Below are 22,519 nucleotides of genomic sequence, written 5' to 3' on the forward strand. Positions count from 1 at the left end.
AAAAAAAGCTCCCCTTCTTAGTCACCCGTGACCAAACACTTGGTTTTGAAGTGACAGATGGGCCACTCTGGAGTCCATCCTGGACACACTGCTCCACAGTAACCAAAATCGTACCCACATGACTACACACCTCTCCATTGCTGCACAGATCCAGATAGACATTTTATTGAAAAAGGTTATCTAAATGCTACTGTAAAATGTAATGTTAGCTGTATTGTATAGTATAGCCAGCCATAGCCAGGTACAATGCCCACTCTGGACTCCGCCGGACTTCCTCGCAACGATCCAGGCGGAGTAGCTCTTTGAAAGCGTCTGACCCGCCTCGACTTCCCCGTAAACAACACAGGTATTTCCATTCGTGTAGGTTAGAATGCGTTGAACTTTTCCAGAATGAAAATAGCTATACGCATTCAAGCTGCGATATGCCTTGAACGCCTCCCTTGTATATACACATTCCTTCTCGACTAGGTATTCAAAGATGTGTACCTGACTGACCTCCGGTAAATCAGACAGGTCTGTAGAAAAACATTCTTGCCTCAACATTTTGTTGAACGGGTCTGGTAGTGTAACTTTGTCGCATTTAAGTTTGGCCAAATAACGGTTCTTTTCTTCTACTGGTAACCCAAAATAATAATGACTAGACATAGTTTTAACTTGCTAGCTAGTTTACTTGTTATTTATTTAGCTTATTATTAGAAACAATCTACTTTTAGAGGGACTTTGTTGTTGTTGTTATTGAATGTTTGCGGAAGTGTACCGGTAGTTAAGTTAGGGCCACAAAACCACGCATGCGCAGTAACGTTTGTTTATGTTGGTGCCGTTGAAACCGTCTATATACGTAGTCATACGTCGTGGTTTCCCCAAGAAAGACGTCGAGTAAATTCTGGAAGTAAACCTGTACGGTTCGAAAGCGGGACTATCGTCGGAAGACAAGCACTTTTATTGCTCTGGCTTCATTTGATCTTCCTTCGTTTTGATTTGGAGGAACATGGCTCGAATGCTGAGCAAGGAGCTGCCGGATATCGAGGTATAAACACTGTGTATCATAACATAACATAAAAGAACCTGTATTGTTATATTGCCAGGCTGATGTGCGTTGAGATGAATCTGTGGTACTAAACATTAATGCAGTACTTGGGGAAAGAAGACTTGGACTTATTTCTTAGTGTTAGGTCGTCGCATTTTCATGTGAAAATCCTCAACTTTTTATCCTACTTTATTAATGTCCATAAGTTCCCTTTAAAAGTAACCGCAGTCCTGTGTTTACATTGTTGTTTTATCTGGAAGTATGAAAGTTCAGGCTGAGCGTTTCAGGTCAAAGTTTCTTCTTAAGTCACTTATTGTAATAAATGTTGGTTATTTTGCGTTCTTATATCAGTCTTTCATGACAATGCAATGTGTACAGTTTCAACATTCCACAACAGACTGTTTTGCAGTGGTCCCCTTATGCAACATTCCTGCTGTGTATGGCTGTGTTGAAGTACATAGAGTAGTGTGAAGTTTAGACTATATTCTACATACTTTTTTGATTAGTATGTGGACCAGTGCATAGTATTTTGTAGTAGTTTTTAATCAATTTTTTAGTGGGTTGCCACTACCCAAAATTTCTTATTCCCTGTTGATTCAACAATACCATAGCAAACATTAATATGCTATTGGACACACTATAATTAATGTTTATATCAGGGATCTTTAATGTTTTTCAGGGCAAGGACCCCTTATGTGATAGAGAGCAGGGACCCCCCCCCCTCCACCGATACAACATGTGTCAAGCAGAGATGCATATTAAGCATATAGCCTTCAATATTAATAGAAACTAACCATATTATTGACAATAAATTATATTATTTTACATGCATATTATGTTAAGACAGTAGATCAGTACTATGCACATTATTGTTGTTGCACATGCATCACTGCCTGTATATTACCGGTTTAAATGCATCATAACAAACAACATGTTGAGATAAAAAAAAATCACAATTCATTAGTTGATTGCAGTTGTTGTAAATTATTTTAATGGATTTGCAGAGTCATACATTTGAATTTTACTAGTCAGATGGACATATAAACATTTTGTTAAACTATAGCTTAAAGTTTACTAAAACTTAACTTATTTTAATTTTACTGTGAGATGGATAATTAAAGGGATAGTTCACCCAAAAATAAAAATTCTGTCATTAATTACTCACCCTCATGTTGTTACAAATCCGTAAAACCTTCGTTCATCTTCGGAACACAAATTAAGATAATGTTGATGAAATCTGAGAGCTTTCTGACCCTGCATAGACATCAATGCAACTGAAACATTCCCAGGCCCAGAAACATAGTAAGGACATCGTTAAAATAGTCCATGTGACATCAGTGATCAATTATCATCTTGTGAAATGAAAAGCTCAAATTCATCAAGACATTTTTAACTTTAAAACCGCTGCATCCAGCTAAATTAGTCAGAAGCAATGTTGGAGTCCTCTTTCCATAATATTGCATAATATTACAAGAGAAAACAGTTCTAAACAAATAAATTGATTGGATTTTGAAGTGAGAGGACAACAGGGGATGAACTTTTTTGCTTAAGGAAATGTTATTATGGATTGGTATTTTGGCCAGAAGTGATAGTTTAAAGTTAAAATGTCATAATGATAGATTTGCTTCTCACAAACACAAAGCTTTTCACTTCACAAGACGTTAAATGATGGACTAGAGTCGTCTGGATTACTTGTGGATTATTGTGATGTTTATATCAGTTCTTTGGACTCTCATTCTGATGGCACCCATTCACTGCAGAGCAGCAAGTGATGTAATTCTAAATTTCTCCAAATCCGTTCCGATGAAGAAACAAACTCATTTACATTGAGTACATTTTCAGCAAATTTTCATTTTTAGGTGAGCTATTCCTTTAAATCATCTGGGCATTCTGTGCATACAGAAGGTCCACATATTGTGCACAGTATACATACCGCAAAAATAGTACTAATAGAGTAGTATGCTAGTGTGCTGTTTTGAGGACCTCTGTGGGTGTTAGGATACTGGTTGTTAAAATCAGGAAAGTGTTCCTGGAATGCTGCCATTAGGGCTGCACGATAAATCGAAATGGAATCGAGATCGCGATTCGACAGAAGCTGCGATTGTCATGTGTATCTTTCAGTGAAGCACGGTTCTGTGATCAGCAGTAAATCTCCATCCAAAGGCCAGAGGGCGCTCTCACGCTGAAACTCCAAATACGCCTCGCAGAAGAAAAGAAACCCAGAAAATGGGATAAAGGAATAAACTGAATAAACAGGAGATTCAACTGCTTTCATTGATTCAACATGACTAATAAACACACGATTACGGCAATATACGGTTTATCTTATTTACGTTCTTATTTTTATAATTTTAATTAAAATAAAGTACATTTATAATGCAATGCCTTTATCACTGCTTAAATACTATGAAATATGTTGCGTGCCTTATTCTGTGTAAGAAGCCCCATCATCTCACAGAAGGATTTATTTCAAACACTCGACTGACATTATGAAGTGAGTTTGGAGTAAAAATATGTTATTAAATGTGGTATTTTCACATGCTTTCAGATGGACCAGATGGAGCCGTAGTTCACTGAGAAGCTGTGAAAACAGCTGTCATTATCGCAAACAATTTCTTCGATTTTGCTATTTTTTTTGCGTATTTGTCAGTGAACTACGGCTATGTGTAGTAAATTCTGCTCCATCTGAAAGCACGTGATGATGATTTCCTGCTGATTACAGAACCGGCATTACTATCAAAATGCGCATGACAATCGCATTCGATTAATCGTGCAGCCCTAGCTGCCATAACCAATTATGTTCCACTAGTTGAATACAAATGATGTGTGTTGCAGAAAAGTGTTGAAGCACAATGGAATTGTAGCCAATCATTTCAGTGGTACACAGGATTTCTTTTAAAACCATTTAGAAGTGTTTTAATGATATGCATGCCTTAAGGGTTGTGGTATAGACCGCTTCTGCATTCATTTGGCATTCAGCTCTCATTGTTGTAAAAAGTATTGGGATCCAAACAGGCAGTGAACACACTGGAAATAATGGCATGCCCAGATAATCCAATTTCCCAGTTATTATACGGTTAGTTAGGTCTGAGTTGCAGACTGCAATGCTGTAATGCGTCTCACAACCATGTGGTTAATAAGCTGTACTGCTAACCATGTGAGAATCACATGTCAGTTTATAACATTAACTAAATCAGGAGAATATCCCTGTATTTCACTGTTACCTGTTTCGGCTCTGTGGCCTATGATAGCATTTCAGTCAGATTCTCATGTTTTTTTTACTGACGTTTAGTCAATGTGACTGGCCGATTTTAACTTAATCCTTTGCCTTTCCTTCATCAAGTTGCAATAGCATGTCTGACAATGAATGGTTACTGAGCTAAAATAAAATTGGACTTTTGACATATAAGAAAGAGGTCATTGTACTGTCCTGTAAGTTTCAGAACTGAAAACTTTCTCATTAGTCTAAAAACAGCTTATATTGAAGCCAATCTGCCAAAACGACAGGTTGTGGAATGTGCCACTTTATGATGTAATAGTGTGGCTAAACCCCACCTCCGCAGAAGAAGATCAACACCTGCTTCTACATCACTGCCTGTTTAGCCCCGCCCACTGATTCGCGCATGTAGTGTAAATAACGAGAGAGGCAAACGCAGGTCTACGCAGAAATCAAACGATAAAGATGCTCCGAAGACAACAAGACACTGTTCTGTGCCACACAGTCTTTGCATCGCCTTCCTTCTGATTCCAACATTAGGAGAGTGAATGAACTTTATTTTCAGACCTTTATTTTCAGACTCAGACCTTTGTTCACTTCATTTTACCGCGGATTCGTTTACAAACAAGGCTCAATTCGATGCTGGATTTTCAGAAAGATTGAAACTAAAAGACGGTGCTGTGCCGAATTATTGGATCCGACAGGAATGTCACATGTTTTTATTACATGGTCACTATTGCTTTGTCTGTTATTACAGATCGTTTGATATGTACTGTGTATTTATGCGTTTTTAACCGAATTCATAGCAGCGTCCAAATGTTGTGTGTGTCAAACATATACAACTGTTAGTCAATCATAGCAGTGGGCGTTTACTTCCGAGTCTACAATCTGCCACACCTATTCAAACGGAGCATTCCGATGAGGGGAGTCAAAACAGGACAGAAAATTATGTTTTTTAATGTAAAAAATATTGATAACATTATAAGTGGATCTCAGAGAACAGTACAAAATAATAATAAAAAAAGGCAGTTCATGACCCCTTTAAGATTTGAGGCAAAGGTTGAACTTGAACATGACTTGGTTAAACATTTAGGAGATTTAGGAGACACTTTCCATTAGAATATGTAGTAGAATTGTTAGTATTACAGTGTTTAAACAAAAAAATATATAATCTAACTCTTTACAGTTTTTTCTAATTGTCTAATTTGTTTAATAGATACATTTTATTCAACATGAGATTGACATGAGCTTTCATGGATAATTTGTGATGTTTTCATTTCTAATGCAATTTTGAATGACTGTTAAACATGATTTGAATATTTTAAGCCATTGCTTTAAAGATTAAAGTTGGGGTAAGCGATTTTTCAAAAACACTTTAGAAAACTGATTCGGGCCGACTAGCAAAACAAACTTGTAGCCAATCAGCAGTAAGTATCGTGTCTACTCATGATGTGGAGGAGAGCGCGTTCAGTGCTCAGGACGGACATTAGCGAGCTGAGCGACAGAAAAATAGAGATGGCGGATAAAAAACAAAAGAGGAAAATTTCTGCGGAACAGAAGAAAGCTTAAGGCAAGAAGTAGGACCCGTGTAAATATCGGATCAGTTTTCCAGCGCTGAAGAGAACTCAAGGAGCGGAAGGCCTGCAATCGGACGCCAAGGTTGCTTTGCTTCTTCTCGATAGGTGAGTAACACCGTGTCTGCGCCGCAACAGCTAAAGTCTGTCTATAGCCGCGCCACTCGCGTCCGGTGTAGACATGGTGTAACATTGGTTTTGCTTTGTTTCACAGAACTAATCGTTGCCTGGGTTGTGTATGTATGTGTGGGGCGGAGCTATCAAATAGGGGCGAGACACTTTTAGGGTAGGGGCGTGTTTGTTTTGGTGATTTCAAATGTCAACAGTGGCTACCAGAAATCGCTTACCCCACCTTTAAAGGAAATTTAGGATCATTAAGTCTAAATGACATTTGATAGTTGAATCATGCATTTTCTGTAAAGCTACTTTTAAACAAGCTTGTGAAAAATGCTATATAAGTCATTGTGAACTGAATGTCATTTTATCCAATTATTTTATTTTAAAACAGAATTTTAATATAATTTATGACATTTCCATTAAACATAAGACAAACATTTGTTTTGTAGCTGCTTTTTCAAGATTCAACAATGCAGCTGTAATATATTTAAAATTCTCTGTACTACTTTCACTAAAGCTGTTTAACTGGGAGTGAACAAGTTATGTGCTTATTTTCTGATCCGCCGCTCTAGGTTGTTCAACATGTGCATGTGTTTAGGCAAAACAATCAGGTATCTGGCAGCATGTTGTTCTCGCTCTACAGGTAAACCCCCTTTGGTGTCAAAGCCAGAGATTTCAGAATATGCTTGCTGTGTTTAAGGATGTGTCTGGTTTAGCATCCTAGTGCAAGGGGTTCCTGAACTTTTTTGGTAAAATATTTTAATGAAGTAAGTTAGTATTTCAATAAGTTAATGACACATTCACAGTTCTCTGATATCAGTTAATGGTCATATGACATGCAAGTAAACAGATGATTTATCTATTTTAGTAAGTCTATAGGGCTGCACGACTCTACTGCTAATGAAAATGGTTACACATTTGGGTTCATTCTTTACAAGAATCAACTAACACTGCACTTTACAGTACAAATATGTGACTTAAATTCTTCACTTTCAACACATCAAATCCTCAAGCTTTTGTTTTGGTGGTGGGAATACTGGTGAAATGCTGTAAACTTCTGTCCACCAAACCCTAACCTAGTGCATACTCACCTCTTCTTGATAACTGCTGTAGTTTTTTTTGTTTCTGTCTATTTCACAGTATATGGTGTTGTAGATTGTTGAAGAGGCACTGCAGATGTTCATAATTCTATAGTTGTTAAGACAATTAAAAAAGCATAGGCGTCATTTACTTTTGCCATGGCCGATTTGCTCCCTGCCTCTGGCAAGGATGTATCTAATATAGAGAATATATCTGAAGTTGTTTAGTAGGAGTTTTCTTTTCATTTGTGTTTTATACAGTAATGAGTGACAATAATACAATTTAGTGTTTTGAAATGTAATGTTTTGCTGAGTGGATATAGCAGAAAGTGAGAGAAGTAGATTTAATATATGGCTGATGTTACTTAATACATACTCTTCATAACTTGCATAGTTCACCCAAAAATTTATGTATGCATTTCCTTCTTCTTTTGAACACAAAATAAGATATTCTAAAAAATGTGTGTAACCAAACATATGCTGGTAGCCACTGATTTCTATAGTATGGAAAAAATACTATGGAAATCAATGGCTGCCAGCAACTGTTTGGTTACCAACATTCTTCAAAATATCTTTATTTGTGTGTGTGTTCAACAGAAGAAAGAAAAACTCATACAGGTTTGGAATGAGTGTGAGTAAATGATGACAAAATATTCATTTTTGGGTGAACTATTTCTTTAAGGTTCATTTTAATAGCACCCAATTATGGCTACATCCTTATTTAATGTCACCGTTTAAAGGGTATTTGCCCATGGTACCTTGCGTCAGCATTCAGGTTGATTGTGAACATAATGGTGTTGGTTACGCTATGCAAGGCGGAAAATGTTTAGCACATGCTCTCGTCGTGAAACTCGTCACATGTTCAAATGTGTAAAGATGGCTGCGTCTCCATGCTGGCCGACACTAATGCAACCTTTATGGAGAGCAGAGGAGAGTAAGTCAAGCCCTTCATTAGCATCTTTATTCAGGGCGTAATGACAACACTGACGTGACCTTCGGCTCTTCGCTGCACTTAAGACTGGGACTAAATGACTCCTGTCTGCCATTGAAAATGGCTTTCTAAATCTCATAATAATTGCCATCTCTGGAGCAATTAAATCCCCCATTTTTCTGCAGTTCTGTCAGATGTCTTATTTTAATATCCATCCGCACTTCTGTAAGCGCTAAATGTGGGGCCCTTTTGTGCACACATGTAGATTAATTAAAATCCTCCTGGACTGCTATTAGAGTTCATTAAAAAACCCACAGCAATACAGCATTTAAACAAAGAGGTATGACTCCGCTGGCAGACCTCTGCGCCTCTCCTGGCCTGCGCTCTCTTTAGACGTCTGGAACGCTGACAGGGGATTGCTCCAAAATAAAATGCAAATTAAATTTTATGGAAATAGTTGGCCACTCGAAAAGCTTGCCTGTTATTGCAAATCACTGTGGCTGCAAGCGCTCTGCTTTTTAACCCTTAAGACTGTAGCTGCAAAACATTTCGCATCTCCCTCGCTCTGTTTACCCCCTGCACAATGTAAATGGAAATTTTGCATCAGGAGTGGATGTTAGATGTTTTGAGTACAATTTGCGCCAGTTTACCACGCAGATGCTTTAGCTGCTCCCCTGCTGTGCAAGGTGAGGTCGCTTACAGGCAGACATTAGTCGTATAATCATGTTTTTCCTGATTATCGCCAAGTCCGTGGCATTAACAAAATAAATATTTGCTGCAAAGGTTGCCAAAAAGCTGCTGTATTCAACCAGAGACTGTCTAAGAGGTGGAGAAAGACCATTCATAGTGAAATGAATGGGAGAAATCCGTAACAGAACAGAAGTCCCGCCTTCCAGTTAAAAGAGTCAATCACCTTTTTGATAGCATTTGCTTGCTTTAGAATGTTTATGTTAGGCCTGGGCGATACAACGGTATCGATGGTACACCTTCTTCGATAACGATATAAAAAATTTTCGATATAGTGCACGATATAGGCACGTGCTATGAGTGACGCAGACAGCACACACAAACACGAACACATGCTGAATTGAGTGCTGTGCCTGCCTGTGATGAGGAGATTGTGAATAAAAAAAATGAATATTAGTCGAGTTTAAAATAAACATTTGCATTTGAATGTTAGGAGTGCATCAGTGGAGCACGAGATGCGGTGATGATGATATAAGTGACGTTGTTGCATTTTAATGTTTTGTTAGTCTAGCCCACGAGATGCGCCGCTGCTGTGTTATGCATTCAAAATATTAGAGAAATATAGAAGCTCAATGCGGAGAATATCTTGATTAGGTGAAAACCGAAACCAAGCCATTCACACAGATGCATATTCAGCACATTTTTAGACGGACAAATATGACTGCTTGGGCGATTCGGCTCTTTGTATTAAGCAATGCATAAATACATGATGCTGTTTTGTTCATAATTGTTTATGCAATTTACGAAATTATATTTGATTTATATTAGTTAATTTAGACGTAATGCAGGTTTTTTTATAGACATTTATTTCCTTGCGTTGACAATTTAAATGTGCTACATTATTTTGCTCATTGCACCCTCCTGTGACCTCGGGAGACGAGCCAAAAGTTTCCTTAAGACCTTATTAATCTGCACATAAAACATTAGAAATTAGATGTTTAATTTTTATTGTGTTTGACTGTTAAAACAAAACAATATTTGTTGTTTGTCTCAATAAATTGGGTTAATTTAAAAATACAGTGGTTCAATAAAAAAAAACTAAACAATTGCTCTGTTTTAAAAAAGGTTATAAAAAATGTCAATAATTATCGATACCGAACAATATGAAACATTATATCGTTGATAATTTTTTTAGCTATATCGTCCAGCCCTAGTTTATGTGCATTATGAACATAAACCTGAAAAATACCTGGGGGGAAAAAAAATTTTTTTTAAGCATCTTTTGGAGATGATGTTGGTAAAGAAGCAAGCTCTCATTATTAGCCGATTTTATTCAGAATTTGAAAAACCAATGTCAATGGTGTATAAGAGTGTCCAAATCTTTTAAAATAAAAAAAAATCTAGTTTAAATGTATTCATGTTAGATTCTTGTTGTTTTGAATAACTTAAAAAAAGTATTAATTTATGAGTCACGTGGTGTAACTAAGTGACACATTTTTATTACACATTTAATGTTAAGAAAACTTAATGAAATTAATTACCAAGTATTGTATGTTTTTTAAAGGTCATTTCCAAGTATTTCCAAAAATGATTCATTTATAAATAAGTTCATAATTCTTTATTAAGTCATAAATACTTTTAAGGAGTCAAACTACATGACATTTTACAACCTGAACTAAACAATAACCAAACTAAATACAAATCTGAGTCATAAAATAAATTAAAACCTCTCTGAAAAAATGGCATAAAAGCTATTCAAAACCAATGAATCTAACATGAATACAAGAACATTTCTAAGAACTTGACACATTGAAACAATATTATTCTTGTTTTTTAAGCGATTTGGACAGTCTTATACACCACTGACCCATATTTCTAGAATAAAATCGGCTATATTGTGTGACTTTTGAATAAATGAATAGATATGGGTCAATAATGTGACGCTTATGTTACTGAAACCTAATCTTGACACTCTTTTGAAGATTTTCAGCTGTATTTGTATGCCGCCAAGGAAACTGACTTGCCTCAAAGCGACTTTGATTCCACCCTGATGTGTGTTGTATTTTGATTGCCGTCTCTGTTTCAGATGCAGGCAGGCATGTTGTTTGTTGCAGTGGTGGATCAGTAATTGCACCTCTGCCAGGGTTGGGTCAGACTGCTCTTGTAATCAATCAGTACAGCAGAGATGGTACGGAGGAGTTTGTTACAGAGCCACTGTCCCTTGAATGCAAGCAGAGAACCTTCTGCAAAGCCAGCACATACCTGGCTGCACGATTCATCCCACCTCCCCCTCTTCCTCCGATCCCCCAGGGGGGGGCCGTATGCATTCACCTGATCACATATGACCCCTCTGTCTGCTGCAATCTCTGTCTGCAAACTCAATCCCCCTCAGTGGAGTTCATCGCCCAGGCTCCCTCAGGCCAGTCGGCTCGTTTACACACCCCAGAAGCATGTGGCATATTGAACCTTTTTTTTTTCCTTTTCCCAATCCCCCCTCTCTCGCTCTCTCTCCATTGAGAGCAGATAAAGCCTTGGTCATCAAGCCCTGATTCTTTACAGTTCATTTCCCTTCTGTTTCTCTGCTAATTGTTTTTCGAGCCTCAACATGGCCAGGGACCATTTCAAATGCTGCATAATTTGGCCATTGGAATGGCCATTACCGAATTAAACCGCCTCACAGGAGGAGTGTCCAGACGTGCCCAATGCTGCGCCATGAGTGGCTGGGGATGTGATTGACAGGCTAGGGGGAGAGTTTTTATTGGGTTTTAGGCTGGCAGGTTAGTCTAGCTGGCACAGAGAGAGGGAGAGTAAATGATTCATACGCTGCTGACTGGCACCTTCAGACGCCCTCTGCAGGACGGATAGGAGACAAATAAAAAGCACAGACTGCCTTAAAGGAATAGTTCACCTAAAAATAAGTTCTGCCATCATTTACTCACTCTGTATGACTTTTTTTTTGTATGACTCTCTGTGGTCATTAAAAATCCCAGGATGTCCTTTAAAAAAGAGTAGGGGTGTAACCCCGGCATCCTGGCTAAATTCGCCCATTGGCCTCTGACCATCATGGCCTCCTAACCATCCCTTATCTGCTGATTGGCTTCATCGCTCTGTCTCCTCTCCACCAATAAAGCTGGTGTGTGGTGGGCATTCTGGCGCAATATGGCTGCCGTCGCATCATCCAGGTGGATGCTGCACACTGGTGGTGGTTGAGGAGATCCCCCCCCTTCTATGTAAAGCGCTTTGAGTGCCCAGAAAAGCGCTATATAAATGTAAGGAATTATTTTTTAAATTTTTTCTTTCTTGCATGGGAATCAGCAAGTAGCACACTGAAACATGACATTTTGAATTAAAAAGACTGAAATGGTATTTCTGTTTTATTTACAACTTTGAAAAATCTTTTTTGCAGACTGTAGAAGAAAGCAGCTCAGACATTATGCAAAATTTCTGCTTTTGTATTGCACAGAAGAAACAAAATCATCCAGGTTTGGAAAGCCATGAGGGTGTTTAAATGATCAAATATGTACATTTTAGCTTAAATGCCTTTTAGTTGAGATTTAGAGAGCAAAGAGAACATTTGATTATGGTTGGATCATCTATTTGGTCAAATTGTACTATCCCTATTTTGTTCAGTCTCATATTTCCCTTGCTGTCCACCCACATTTCCCAGCAAGCAAATTTTACAGCCTTCAGTGCCTTGGCAATGGGGAAGAATTGAGTGATCTGTATGTATTTTTTGTTTTATTCTCAGTGGAGAAAATCAGTCTGACAAGCCTTTCCTTTCACTGCCTGACTCCAAAATCATTTCTCTGAGTCTATACTCTGAAGTTGCTGACTTATAATCCATAGGACCATTTTTTATGAATTGAAATGTCTTGTTTTGTAAGATCCAAGGTTATAAAAGTTCCTCTGGTGTAGACATGCATAACGTGAAGGCTTGACCATTTTAAAATAGAGCTAAATGACACAAAAATGGACCCAATCTTTAGTCTCTTTTTTTTTTTGACTGAAGTAATATCATGCATACAGCATGACAGCTGTTTATGAGTTTCAGTGATTATATCAATATTGTGCTCAGTAAACAACAGTAAATTAATTACTTTATGAAAAATATATGTTTAAAAAGTAATTCTTGGGAAACAGTGCCATTGTGCCAAAAAAAATCAGAATATCAGATTTTTTATTTTATTTTTTAAAACCGTATTTCTTCCAATTTTATCACTCCGTTTTAAAACATTAATGCTAAACTTTTAAAGAAATCATTTTTAAAATAAAAAATTTAGCAAATACTGTAGTGCCATTTTTAATCACTATTTTTTAATCACTTAATCATTTGAAAACATTAATTTTGAATAAATTCAAAATTATTTATTGATTATTTATTTATTTATTTATTGATTATTTTCAGGTTTTCAAGTGGATAGAGTTTTGAAGTACTTCGGCCCAGATGAGAATTTGATGTGTTATGCGTATCTGTGTCATATACTGTTCCGAATCTTATGGGAGAACAAATTATATTCAAAGCCTGTGTTTGATACTGCTGATCTTTATTTTGCTAACGGTAGATCCATATGTAGAAATTCCCTTATTGATTTGAGCCAAAGACAGAACAGGGTGGCGGCTTGCCAGCTGATGTTTAGTTACTCTCCACTTTTTTTAGCTTTAAATTATTTCCTGTTCAAGGGGATTAAGGTGTTATAGAGTTAAATTTTAGCTGCATATTCGCACTAAAAACAGAAGTGCCTCATGCATACTAAGGCATTGGAGGTTCTCTAGTGTGCAGCAAAAGGACGGTGTATGTAATTTATTGCACAATATGGTGCTGTTATTGATTAGACAGCAAAAGGGCAGAACCAGCCGCTTTGCTAATAGCCATATAAATGTTTCAAGCATGTGTCACCCACCACCTTAAAACCAGCCCCGGGAGAAAATAAATGGCAGGGTACTGCTCTTAGGACATGCACCTGGCCAAATTGTAGATGGGTCTAATGCCATTCTATCAGTGTGTTTAAGGAATAGTTTATAGAAAAATTTAAATTCTATAATCTGTAATGTAATACCTTCTTGTAATTTTAAAGCTATAGACTTGCTTTCTTCCATGGAACACAAAATGAGAAGTTTATTAAAATGTCAATGCTCCTTTTGTGCATATAATGAAAGTGAATGGTTACCAGGGACTGTCAAGCTCCAAAAATGAAAAAAAGCTCCAAAAATGAAAAAAAGCTCCATAAACATAGTCTTTATGACTTATGTACTATATTCCAAGTCATATGATTTTTTGTAAATAATAATGTGTCACGGCTTCCATGAAAATATTAAGCAGCACAACTGTTTTCAGCATTGATAATAATAAGAAATGATTCTTGAACACCAAATCAGCATATTAGAATGATTTCTGAGGGATCATGTGACACTGAAGACTGGAGTAATGATGCTGAAAATTCAGCTTTGCATCACATGAATAAATTACATTTTAAATATATTTATATAGAAAAGAGTTATTTTATGTTGTAATAATATTACTGTTTTACTGTATTTTGATAAAATAAATGCCGGTTTAGTGATTGCAATAGGATGGCATCCCCCTTGTTGAAAAAAAAAGACAAAAAGCATCCCTTCCGTAAAACCACCATCCCCCCTTACCATCCCATTTAGATTAATAATGTTGTGTATTATGTCAAACTTGTCATGTAAATGGAATGTTAAAATTCTCTTACAGGTGTGATCATTTACGAACTAAATAACGGTAATTGGCCAATCAGAACTTAATACGAGCTGTGCACAAGCTCAATCAAGTTTTCGTCATTTTTCATGCAGAAGTGTTCAAGCACGACATTTGACGTTCTTTAAAAAGAAGACAACAGAAGGTATGCTATTTTCTTTAGAATTTAAAGACGCTTCCCTGACATAACATTATTGTGTGCTGTATGTGTGACCGTGAGGGACAGAGAAACGATACTGAGAGATAACATTATAGAGGAAGTCACTGACTTTGCAAAAAACAAACAAAAACATGCCTTGAGAGTCCAAAAGCATTTACTGAATGATGAAGTCTAGATTGCAGTTAGAATGCCCATATAATTCAAGCAATGAAAGAAAAAATATCTCTCTATTAGTTTTTATTTTTATCACACAAGCAAGAATGCTTTCATGGATATCAACATGTGTCGCAAATGTGCGATTAAATTTATACAACAGTGCAGAGCAACACTGCGGTGTTTGAATGAATCTGTTTTTGAACAAATTGAGTGAGCCAATGATTCAACGATCCATTCATGCTTCGTTTCTAATTGAATCAGCCATTTTGAATGAATCGTTTGATTTGAATAATTCAATTAATCATTTATTAAAACGGGACTTGCTGCCACTTACTGGCGGTTTTAGTGTCATATTTATTTATCTATGACAGGCCTAAACCGGCACAAAAACACATTCAGCATAATATAATTTAATTATCATTATTGACCAAAATCCCCCCATTTAAGACCCCAGAACGAAAACAGCTTATAACTCATAGTTCATTAAATTAAGCTTGGTTTTTATTGAATAAAAACGTGTTAAAAAAATGAGACAAATTTTGTAATCATTGTGTAAAGTTTGCTACAGGACACCCACCCATCTAAGAAATACTTGACCACACCATTTCCCCTGAATTTTTATTTTATTTTTTTCTTCAATACAACCACTGAATATATATACACCAGGTATGAGATCAGGGATGCAAAACGTTATTGGTTCTGATTTTTTAGAGACAGATTTTCAGTGAATAACAACTTAAATTTTGTTAAAAGAAAAAAAAAATCTAGAGTTCTCTATCATACCTAAGTGAGATATGGTACAAAGAAATATATAGTCTTGTATTATACTAATATTAATTTGTTATATGCAATAGAGCAACAAATGACTCAAATGATCAAATTATAATTATTTATTTATTAATTATTTAGAAATACTATTTGTTAGAATCAGATATATATATGGCCTAATGGTTAGAGAGCCGGACTTGTAACCCAAAGGTTGCGGGTTCGAGTCTCGTACCGGCAGGGATTGTAGGTGGGGGGAGTGAATGTACAGCGCTCTCTCCCACCTTCAATACCACGACTGAGGTGCCCTTGAGCAAGGCACCGAACCCCCAACTGCTCCCCGGGCGCCGCAGCAAAAATGGCTGCCCACTGCTTCGGGTGTGTGTTCACGGTGTGTGTGTGTTCACTGCTGTGTGCGTGCACTTTGGATGGGATAAATGCAGAGCACTAATTCCGAGTATGGGTCACCATACTTGGCCACATGTCATGTCATGTCAAAAAAAAAAATATATATATACGTAGATGCCTCATTTCAGACTGTTTCTATGGGTCGCTATACGTAAGCCGTCCGCCATATTGTAATGGTCAACTTGACGTCATTCACCATAGTAATCACTGAATATTCGAAATATGCCACAATCCTACACAGAACGGCTCAACGGCTCTGTGAGAACCTACAGTATGGTGAATGACGTCAAGTTGACCGTTCCAATATGGCGGCCGCATCTACGTGCCTGGAGCGGTCGAATGGGGCATCTATACATATCTATTGTTAGAATACTATGCGTGCAGGTTGTTTAAAAGTAATGCCAGTATATTCACTTACGATTATCCACACATGCAACAGAAATAAGATTTTGCCATTTTATTAAATTTTGGCTTTTCATAGAAGCTTCCAGATTGCCTTTGAATTATACAAAATAGTTCGCTCCGTGTGCACTTTGGTGCAGAATGCAGTCCGGGCCTGAGCCCCACATTAATTAGCACTTGCAGCTGAGTTTGATTTGCCATTTCCCATTGTCCATCATATAGAGGCTCCCTGTCTGATTTTCTCTTAGGGGCTGCAGCTTGCCTGATGTGGCTGGGCAACGCTGGTTATTGATCTTCCATCTGTTTGGGCTGCGTGATCAGTGGAGAGTGATAAAAACAGACACAGCGGATCCCCCGCGGAACCATCAAAGACATGCAGATGGGTCCGGCGTGGAAAGGGCTGTCAGCGCTACCATGCCTGCGTCTCCGCGCTGCTGCGGCCCTCTCCGACCGCAAAGGTCACACATACGACGGGGAATGTGGTGTTTTTTTGTTTTAAATAATGTTTGATAACACACTTAGCCCCTGTTTGGCTTCGGCTCCTCAAGGACTGCTGAATAACTGCAAAAATCCATGCCTGAGTCAGACTGTCTGCGGCTCTGGCATTTATCAGCTGCGCTGCGGCGAGCGTTTTGTCTGGGGAGCGAGAAGCCTCCTGGATGTTTGTGCGAGCGAACGCCCAGTGCTTAGCTTGTACAGTATTTGTGTTTATACTCTAAATCTGAATGTTGTTTCCCTTTTGAGCCCTAAAGATGCGTCTGCTCTCTTGTGGAACGATGTTTTAGGTTGCGAATGCTGCCCTGCAGTGTGTACAATAGTATTGATTTGGAGGTATGGATGCATATTTCAGCTCATGCGTGGTGTCGATTTCATTGGTGGCTTGACATCACAGAGTGGAGTCCTTCCGACGTTTGGTGAAAGATGGAAAAGCTTTAAAGGGATAATTCACTTAGAAATGAGTCAATTTTATGGAGTTCCAGAATGGTATGATTTTCTTTCTTAGGTGGAACATAAAAGGAGTAGTTTAGCAGAATGTTAATGCTGCTGTTTTGAGGAACTGACCTATAGGAGTGTTTTCAGACTGCATCCCGTGATATATAGTGCTCAGTCTGTCCTAAGATCAGTGAACTCTTTTAGTATGAATGGTGCTTGACTGTAGTATTAAGTACAGAAGATGTAGCAGAACAGGTAACTTCTCTTTCTCGATCCAAATTTTCTGTAGTAGAGGCAGAGTAAACATCTGTCAGGCATCATTAGCATTTGCTTTAGCCCAGTTCCAGCATACATCTGTTTCTCTTGTACATTTTCCACTTGAGGAGAGAGGGTCAATATCAAGCTGGAAACAGGGAAGTAGTCGCAAAATAGCTTTTTTTACTTACTTTAGCTTACTTAAGATGTGAATATATGCGTGAATATATATTCATTAACCACAGGATAGCAACACTGTAATTATTTTATTTTATTTTCAAATACACATTATGTGCTAAACCACCACCATTTAAAATAATATTGTTTAACTATGGAATTTTACATTATTTGCTATTTCTGTTTTAAATAAATTTAGTTCTTTTTAACCCTTTTTTTAAATTAAGAAATCCTTTTTTATTTTATTTTATTATAAATACTAAAAATTGTGATAAAATCATTATCTTATATACTTATTTCGTTTTTTTTATTTAATATTTTATAATTTTTTTATTTCGTCTTATTTTGTCTTGTCATTTTATTTTATTTTGTTTTGTTTTAAAAATATAAAATAATTTAGTATTAAACTTATAATAAAAACATTCACGTCTTCTGGAAAAAAATTAATAGAAAAAATAATTGGCTAAAAAGTAAATTTTGCCTATAAAAAAAGTTTTTAAAGCTCTTGTCAATTATTGCAGGGAATATCATTGTCATAATTAATTGCATACATCTATTATGTAGATGTTCTTAAATATACTTTTCTAACGTCAGTTTAAACTCTTCTAATAGCTGTTTGTTTTTGACCGCCCCAGGTTGATCTGATCACTATGAGTTATTTTGTGCAGAGAACGTTTCTTAATTAATAAAGCATAGACTTTCCTGTGTCCTGTCCTCTTATTGGAGGGCAGATGCTAATTGTGTTTGAACATTTCTAATCTTTCAGGCCACCTCAAACAAACTAGTGTGTTTCTATCACTGGCCTTTTAATAAGTCCTGCTTTTGAACCTGGTTAGTTGTTTTTGCGTCGCTGCTGCCCCGGGCTGATTACAGTCCCCGATTCCCATTAGGATTTCTACTCCGACGAACAACCTTGTTATTAGCTCCCGGTTTACCTACAGGCTTGACCCCAAAGAACATATTAGCTTTCCTTTTGCACACTATATGAAAACGGCTAAGTAATGTTGTCCGTAACACACTATAAAACCCAAAGAGGTGGCTTTTTATTGTTTCGGCCTGTATCTCACACTGTGCTTTAACTACATTTTATTAGGTGTGAAATAAAAATATTAATAGGCTGATGTCTGGCTTTAGGAAGAGCGGGACGTTTGTAGAGGTTGTAGAGTCGAGCGCCGCAGGAGAGAGGCGGGTTACTCAATGTCTGCGGTCCCTTTTAACATCTCATACCTCTGTATGAAATAGACTTTCATCTTGCCTACTGTGAAAATATTAAAAGACGAAGCTTCATGTGTTGTTGTCACATTGCCTGCGGGACACTAATTGAGGTTGGTCGCCGATGTTGTTGGGAAAGGTTGAAAAAAGAAAGAAAAATAACTCAAAGTGACCGAGGAACTTGAAAAAGAGAATGTTGCTTTGTGTTGCCTTCAAAACAATTAAACAGGGAAGCATTTAAGGAAATTGCCTCATCAATTGGGGTCACAAAACTATAAAAGGAATCAAAGCACTTAGTAAATACACCTGTTTAAAATGATCATGTAACACTGAAGACTGGAGTAATGATACTGAAGATTCAGCTGTGACATCACTGGAATAAATTAAATTTTAAAGGGGTCATATGATGCGATTTCATTTTTTCCTTTCTCTTTGGAGTGTTACAAGCTCTTGGTGCATAAAGAAGATCTGTAAATTTGCAAAGACTAAAGTCTCAAATCCAAAGAGATATTCTTTATAAAAGTTAAGAGTCAGCCACGCCTACCTAAAACGGCTCGTTTGAACACGCCCCCACATATCTACCTCACTATGTGGGAAGATTTGCATAACGCCGCCCAAATGTTCACGCAAAGAAAGAAGGCGTAACTTTTATTCTCGCTGTAGTATTGTTGCCGCTGCCGCCATGTCCTGAAGACGCTGCGTGCTTCGTTGTGAAAGCGAAACTACTTTGTTTGGTCTTCCAAAAGAGGACGAAATCCGTGCTGGTCGCTGAGAAAATATATCAACTTAGTGCTGTGGATCGCCAGATCGGCTTTCACCGTTTTCACCGCTCCTTCGCCGGGACCGGGCGAAAGGGTTTTATGTTTACGCGGCGCAATGCAACGCAACACATAAAAAGACCGTATAAGTCATTATAATCCGTAATTATGTCCCCACTGGATGCAACAAATGCCTCGTTTGTAATGGGTTTTAATGTTTTTGTCGTGTCGTTCCGGCCGGACACGGCATCAACAGTATGGTGAGGGGCGTAACATTTCCGTCTCAGGCTTGAGATATTCGGCCAATCACAATGCATTGGATAGCTGGCCAATCACAGCAAACCTCACTTTTTCAGACCGATGAGCTTTGTAAAAATCGACGCATTTCAAAAAGGCGGGGCATAGAGGAGAAACAATAATGTACAGTATGTGGAAAATAATGTGTTTTTTAACTTTAAACCGCATAAACACATTTCATTACACCAAATACACAAAATAATGTTCTTTTTAGCAGCATCATATGACCCCTTTAAAATATATAAAAATAGAAAACAGTTCATAATAATAATACACTTTTTTCTGTATTTTTTTTGTTTAAATACATTTGTTTAAATCTTATGCAGCCTTGAAGAGCATAAGACTTTAAAATAAATATAAAAGAAAAAATAACATTTTTATATTTATTATTTTTAATGTATATTTAAATATTGTGTAGATTATATTTGCTACATATAAATAGCTGTTTTTTATTATTTACATATATTAATATTTAATTTTTTTGTTTTTGAAAACAGAACATATGTGCTGTTTAAATTAACTTTTTGTCATTTATTATTTCATTAGCCTACTTGTAGGCTGTTTATAATGCCTAGCAGCTTGGTGCATTATAGATGTATATAATTCAAGATTGCTTGTCATCTCTTTTACAAAGGCTTCAAACTCTGCTCTTTCAATCAAAAATCACAAAGGCTGTGTTTTCGTACAGGCATCTGAATGAATGTGTTGAACCGAGACGGGACGTGATTACAGATTGGTTTGGCCGCTAGCCTGCAGGAGCACTTGGTCTCTGGTGCTGAGTGGGTCAGTCCTGATTGTAATGGAGAGGTGTGAGCCTGTGTCTCTGTTGTCAGGATGAGAGGGGAAGTGCTGGAGAGGGGGCTCAGAGAGGCACTCAGCTTTGATTAAAGGGAAGTGGCCTCAGGTAGACCCCAGCAATTCTGAGAGCCTCAACTACACCTGTCATCTACAAGAAAGAAAGAGAAAAAAAATAATATTTACATTATTGTCTGACTTTTTTCTCATGTGCCACGAACAGTTTTGTAACGCCATTTGTTGAGTTGAAATTCCTGTACGTACGTAGTAGGAAAATTTCAGTAATTTAAATAACTTTGTTATATGGTGAGTAAAGTGTTACAAATGGTTTTAATGTGTTACTACGTGGTTGCTAGTGTGCTGTGGGTAATTGCTGTAAAGTAGTTATATGGTGAGTAAAGTGTTCTAAGTGGTTTTAATGTGTTGCTATGAGGTTGCTAGGGTGCTGTGGGTAATTGCAGTACCATTGTTATTTGGTGAGTAAAGTGTTCTACATGGTTTTAATGTGTTGCTATGTGGTTGCTAGGGTGCTGTGGGTAATTGCAGTACCATTGTTATATGGTGAGTAAAGTGTTACAAATGGTTTTAATGTGTTACTACGTGGTTGCTAGGGTGCTGTGGGTAATTGCAGTACCATTGTTATATGGTGAGTAAAGTGTTACAAATGGTTTTAATGTGTTACTACGTGGTTGCTAGGGTGCTGTGGGTAATTGCAGTACCATTGTTATTTGGTGAGTAAAGTGTTCTACATGGGTTTAATGTGTTGCTATGTGGTTGCTAGGGTGCTGTGGGTAATTGCAGAAATGTTGTTTCTGTCGAACCGTACGGTTCTCCTTGGTGAGTAAAGTGTTCTACATGGTTTTAATGTGTTGCTATGTGGTTGCTAGGGTGCTGTGGGTAATTGCAGTACCATTGTTATATGGTGAGTAAAGTGTTCTAAATGGGTTTGTGTTGTTATGCAGTTGCTATGTGGTTACTAGGGTGCTGTGGGTAATTGCAGTACCATTGTTATATGGTGAGTAGTTTTCTAAATGGGTTTAATGTGTTGCTATGCAGTTGCTAGGGTGATGTGGGTAATTGCAGTACCATTGTTATATGGTGAGTAAAGTGTTCTAAATGGGTTTAATGTGTTGCTATGTGGTTGCTAGGGTGCAGTGGGTAATTGCAGTACCATTGTTATATGGTGAGTAAAGTGTTCTAAATGGGTTTGTGTTGTTATGCAGTTGCTATGTGGTTACTAGGGTGCTGTGGGTAATTGCAGTACCATTGTTATATGGTGAGTAGTTTTCTAAATGGGTTTAATGTGTTGCTATGCAGTTGCTAGGGTGATGTGGGTAATTGCAGTACCATTGTTATATGGTGAGTAAAGTGTTCTAAATGGGTTTAATGTGTTGCTATGCGGTTGCTGTGGGTAATTGCAGTAACATTGTTATATGAGTAACGTGTTCCTAAATGGTTTTAATGTGTTGCTATGCATATGCGGTTGCAAGGATGCTGTAGGTAATTGCAGTAATGTTGTTATATAGTAAGTAAAGTGTTCTAAATGGTTTTAATGTGTTGCTATGCGGTTGCTAGGGTGCTGTGGGTAATTGCAGTAACTTTGTTATATGGTGAGTAAAGTTTTCTAAATGATTTTAATGTGTTGCTATGCGGTTGCTGTGGGTAATTGCAGTAACATTGTTATATGAGTAACGTGTTCCTAAATGGTTTTAATGTGTTGCTATGCATATGCGGTTGCAAGGATGCTGTAGGTAATTGCAGTAATGTTGTTATATAGTAAGTAAAGTGTTCTAAATGGTTTTAATGTGTTGCTATGCGGTTGCTAGGGTGCTGTGGGTAATTGCAGTAAC

At 37.4% G+C, this 22,519-nt stretch overlaps 1 protein-coding gene across 1 annotated transcript in view; it reads left to right on the top strand.

Annotated features, from left to right (window-relative positions):
• Positions 1-806: 806 nt before the first annotated feature.
• The window catches only part of LOC107590279 (dihydropyrimidine dehydrogenase [NADP(+)]-like), a 199,565-nt gene continuing 177,852 nt past the window's right edge, over positions 807-22,519 (top strand). Inside the window, 1 exon segment of the mRNA XM_016278981.1 lies at positions 807-1,027. Within this exon segment, the coding sequence (XP_016134467.1) occupies positions 989-1,027 (39 nt within the window). The 5' untranslated portion in view covers positions 807-988.

Source organism: Sinocyclocheilus grahami, unplaced genomic scaffold (assembly GCF_001515645.1).
Source record: "Sinocyclocheilus grahami isolate Dianchi unplaced genomic scaffold, SAMN03320097.WGS_v1.1 scaffold126.1, whole genome shotgun sequence".
NCBI lineage: Eukaryota > Metazoa > Chordata > Actinopteri > Cypriniformes > Cyprinidae > Sinocyclocheilus > Sinocyclocheilus grahami.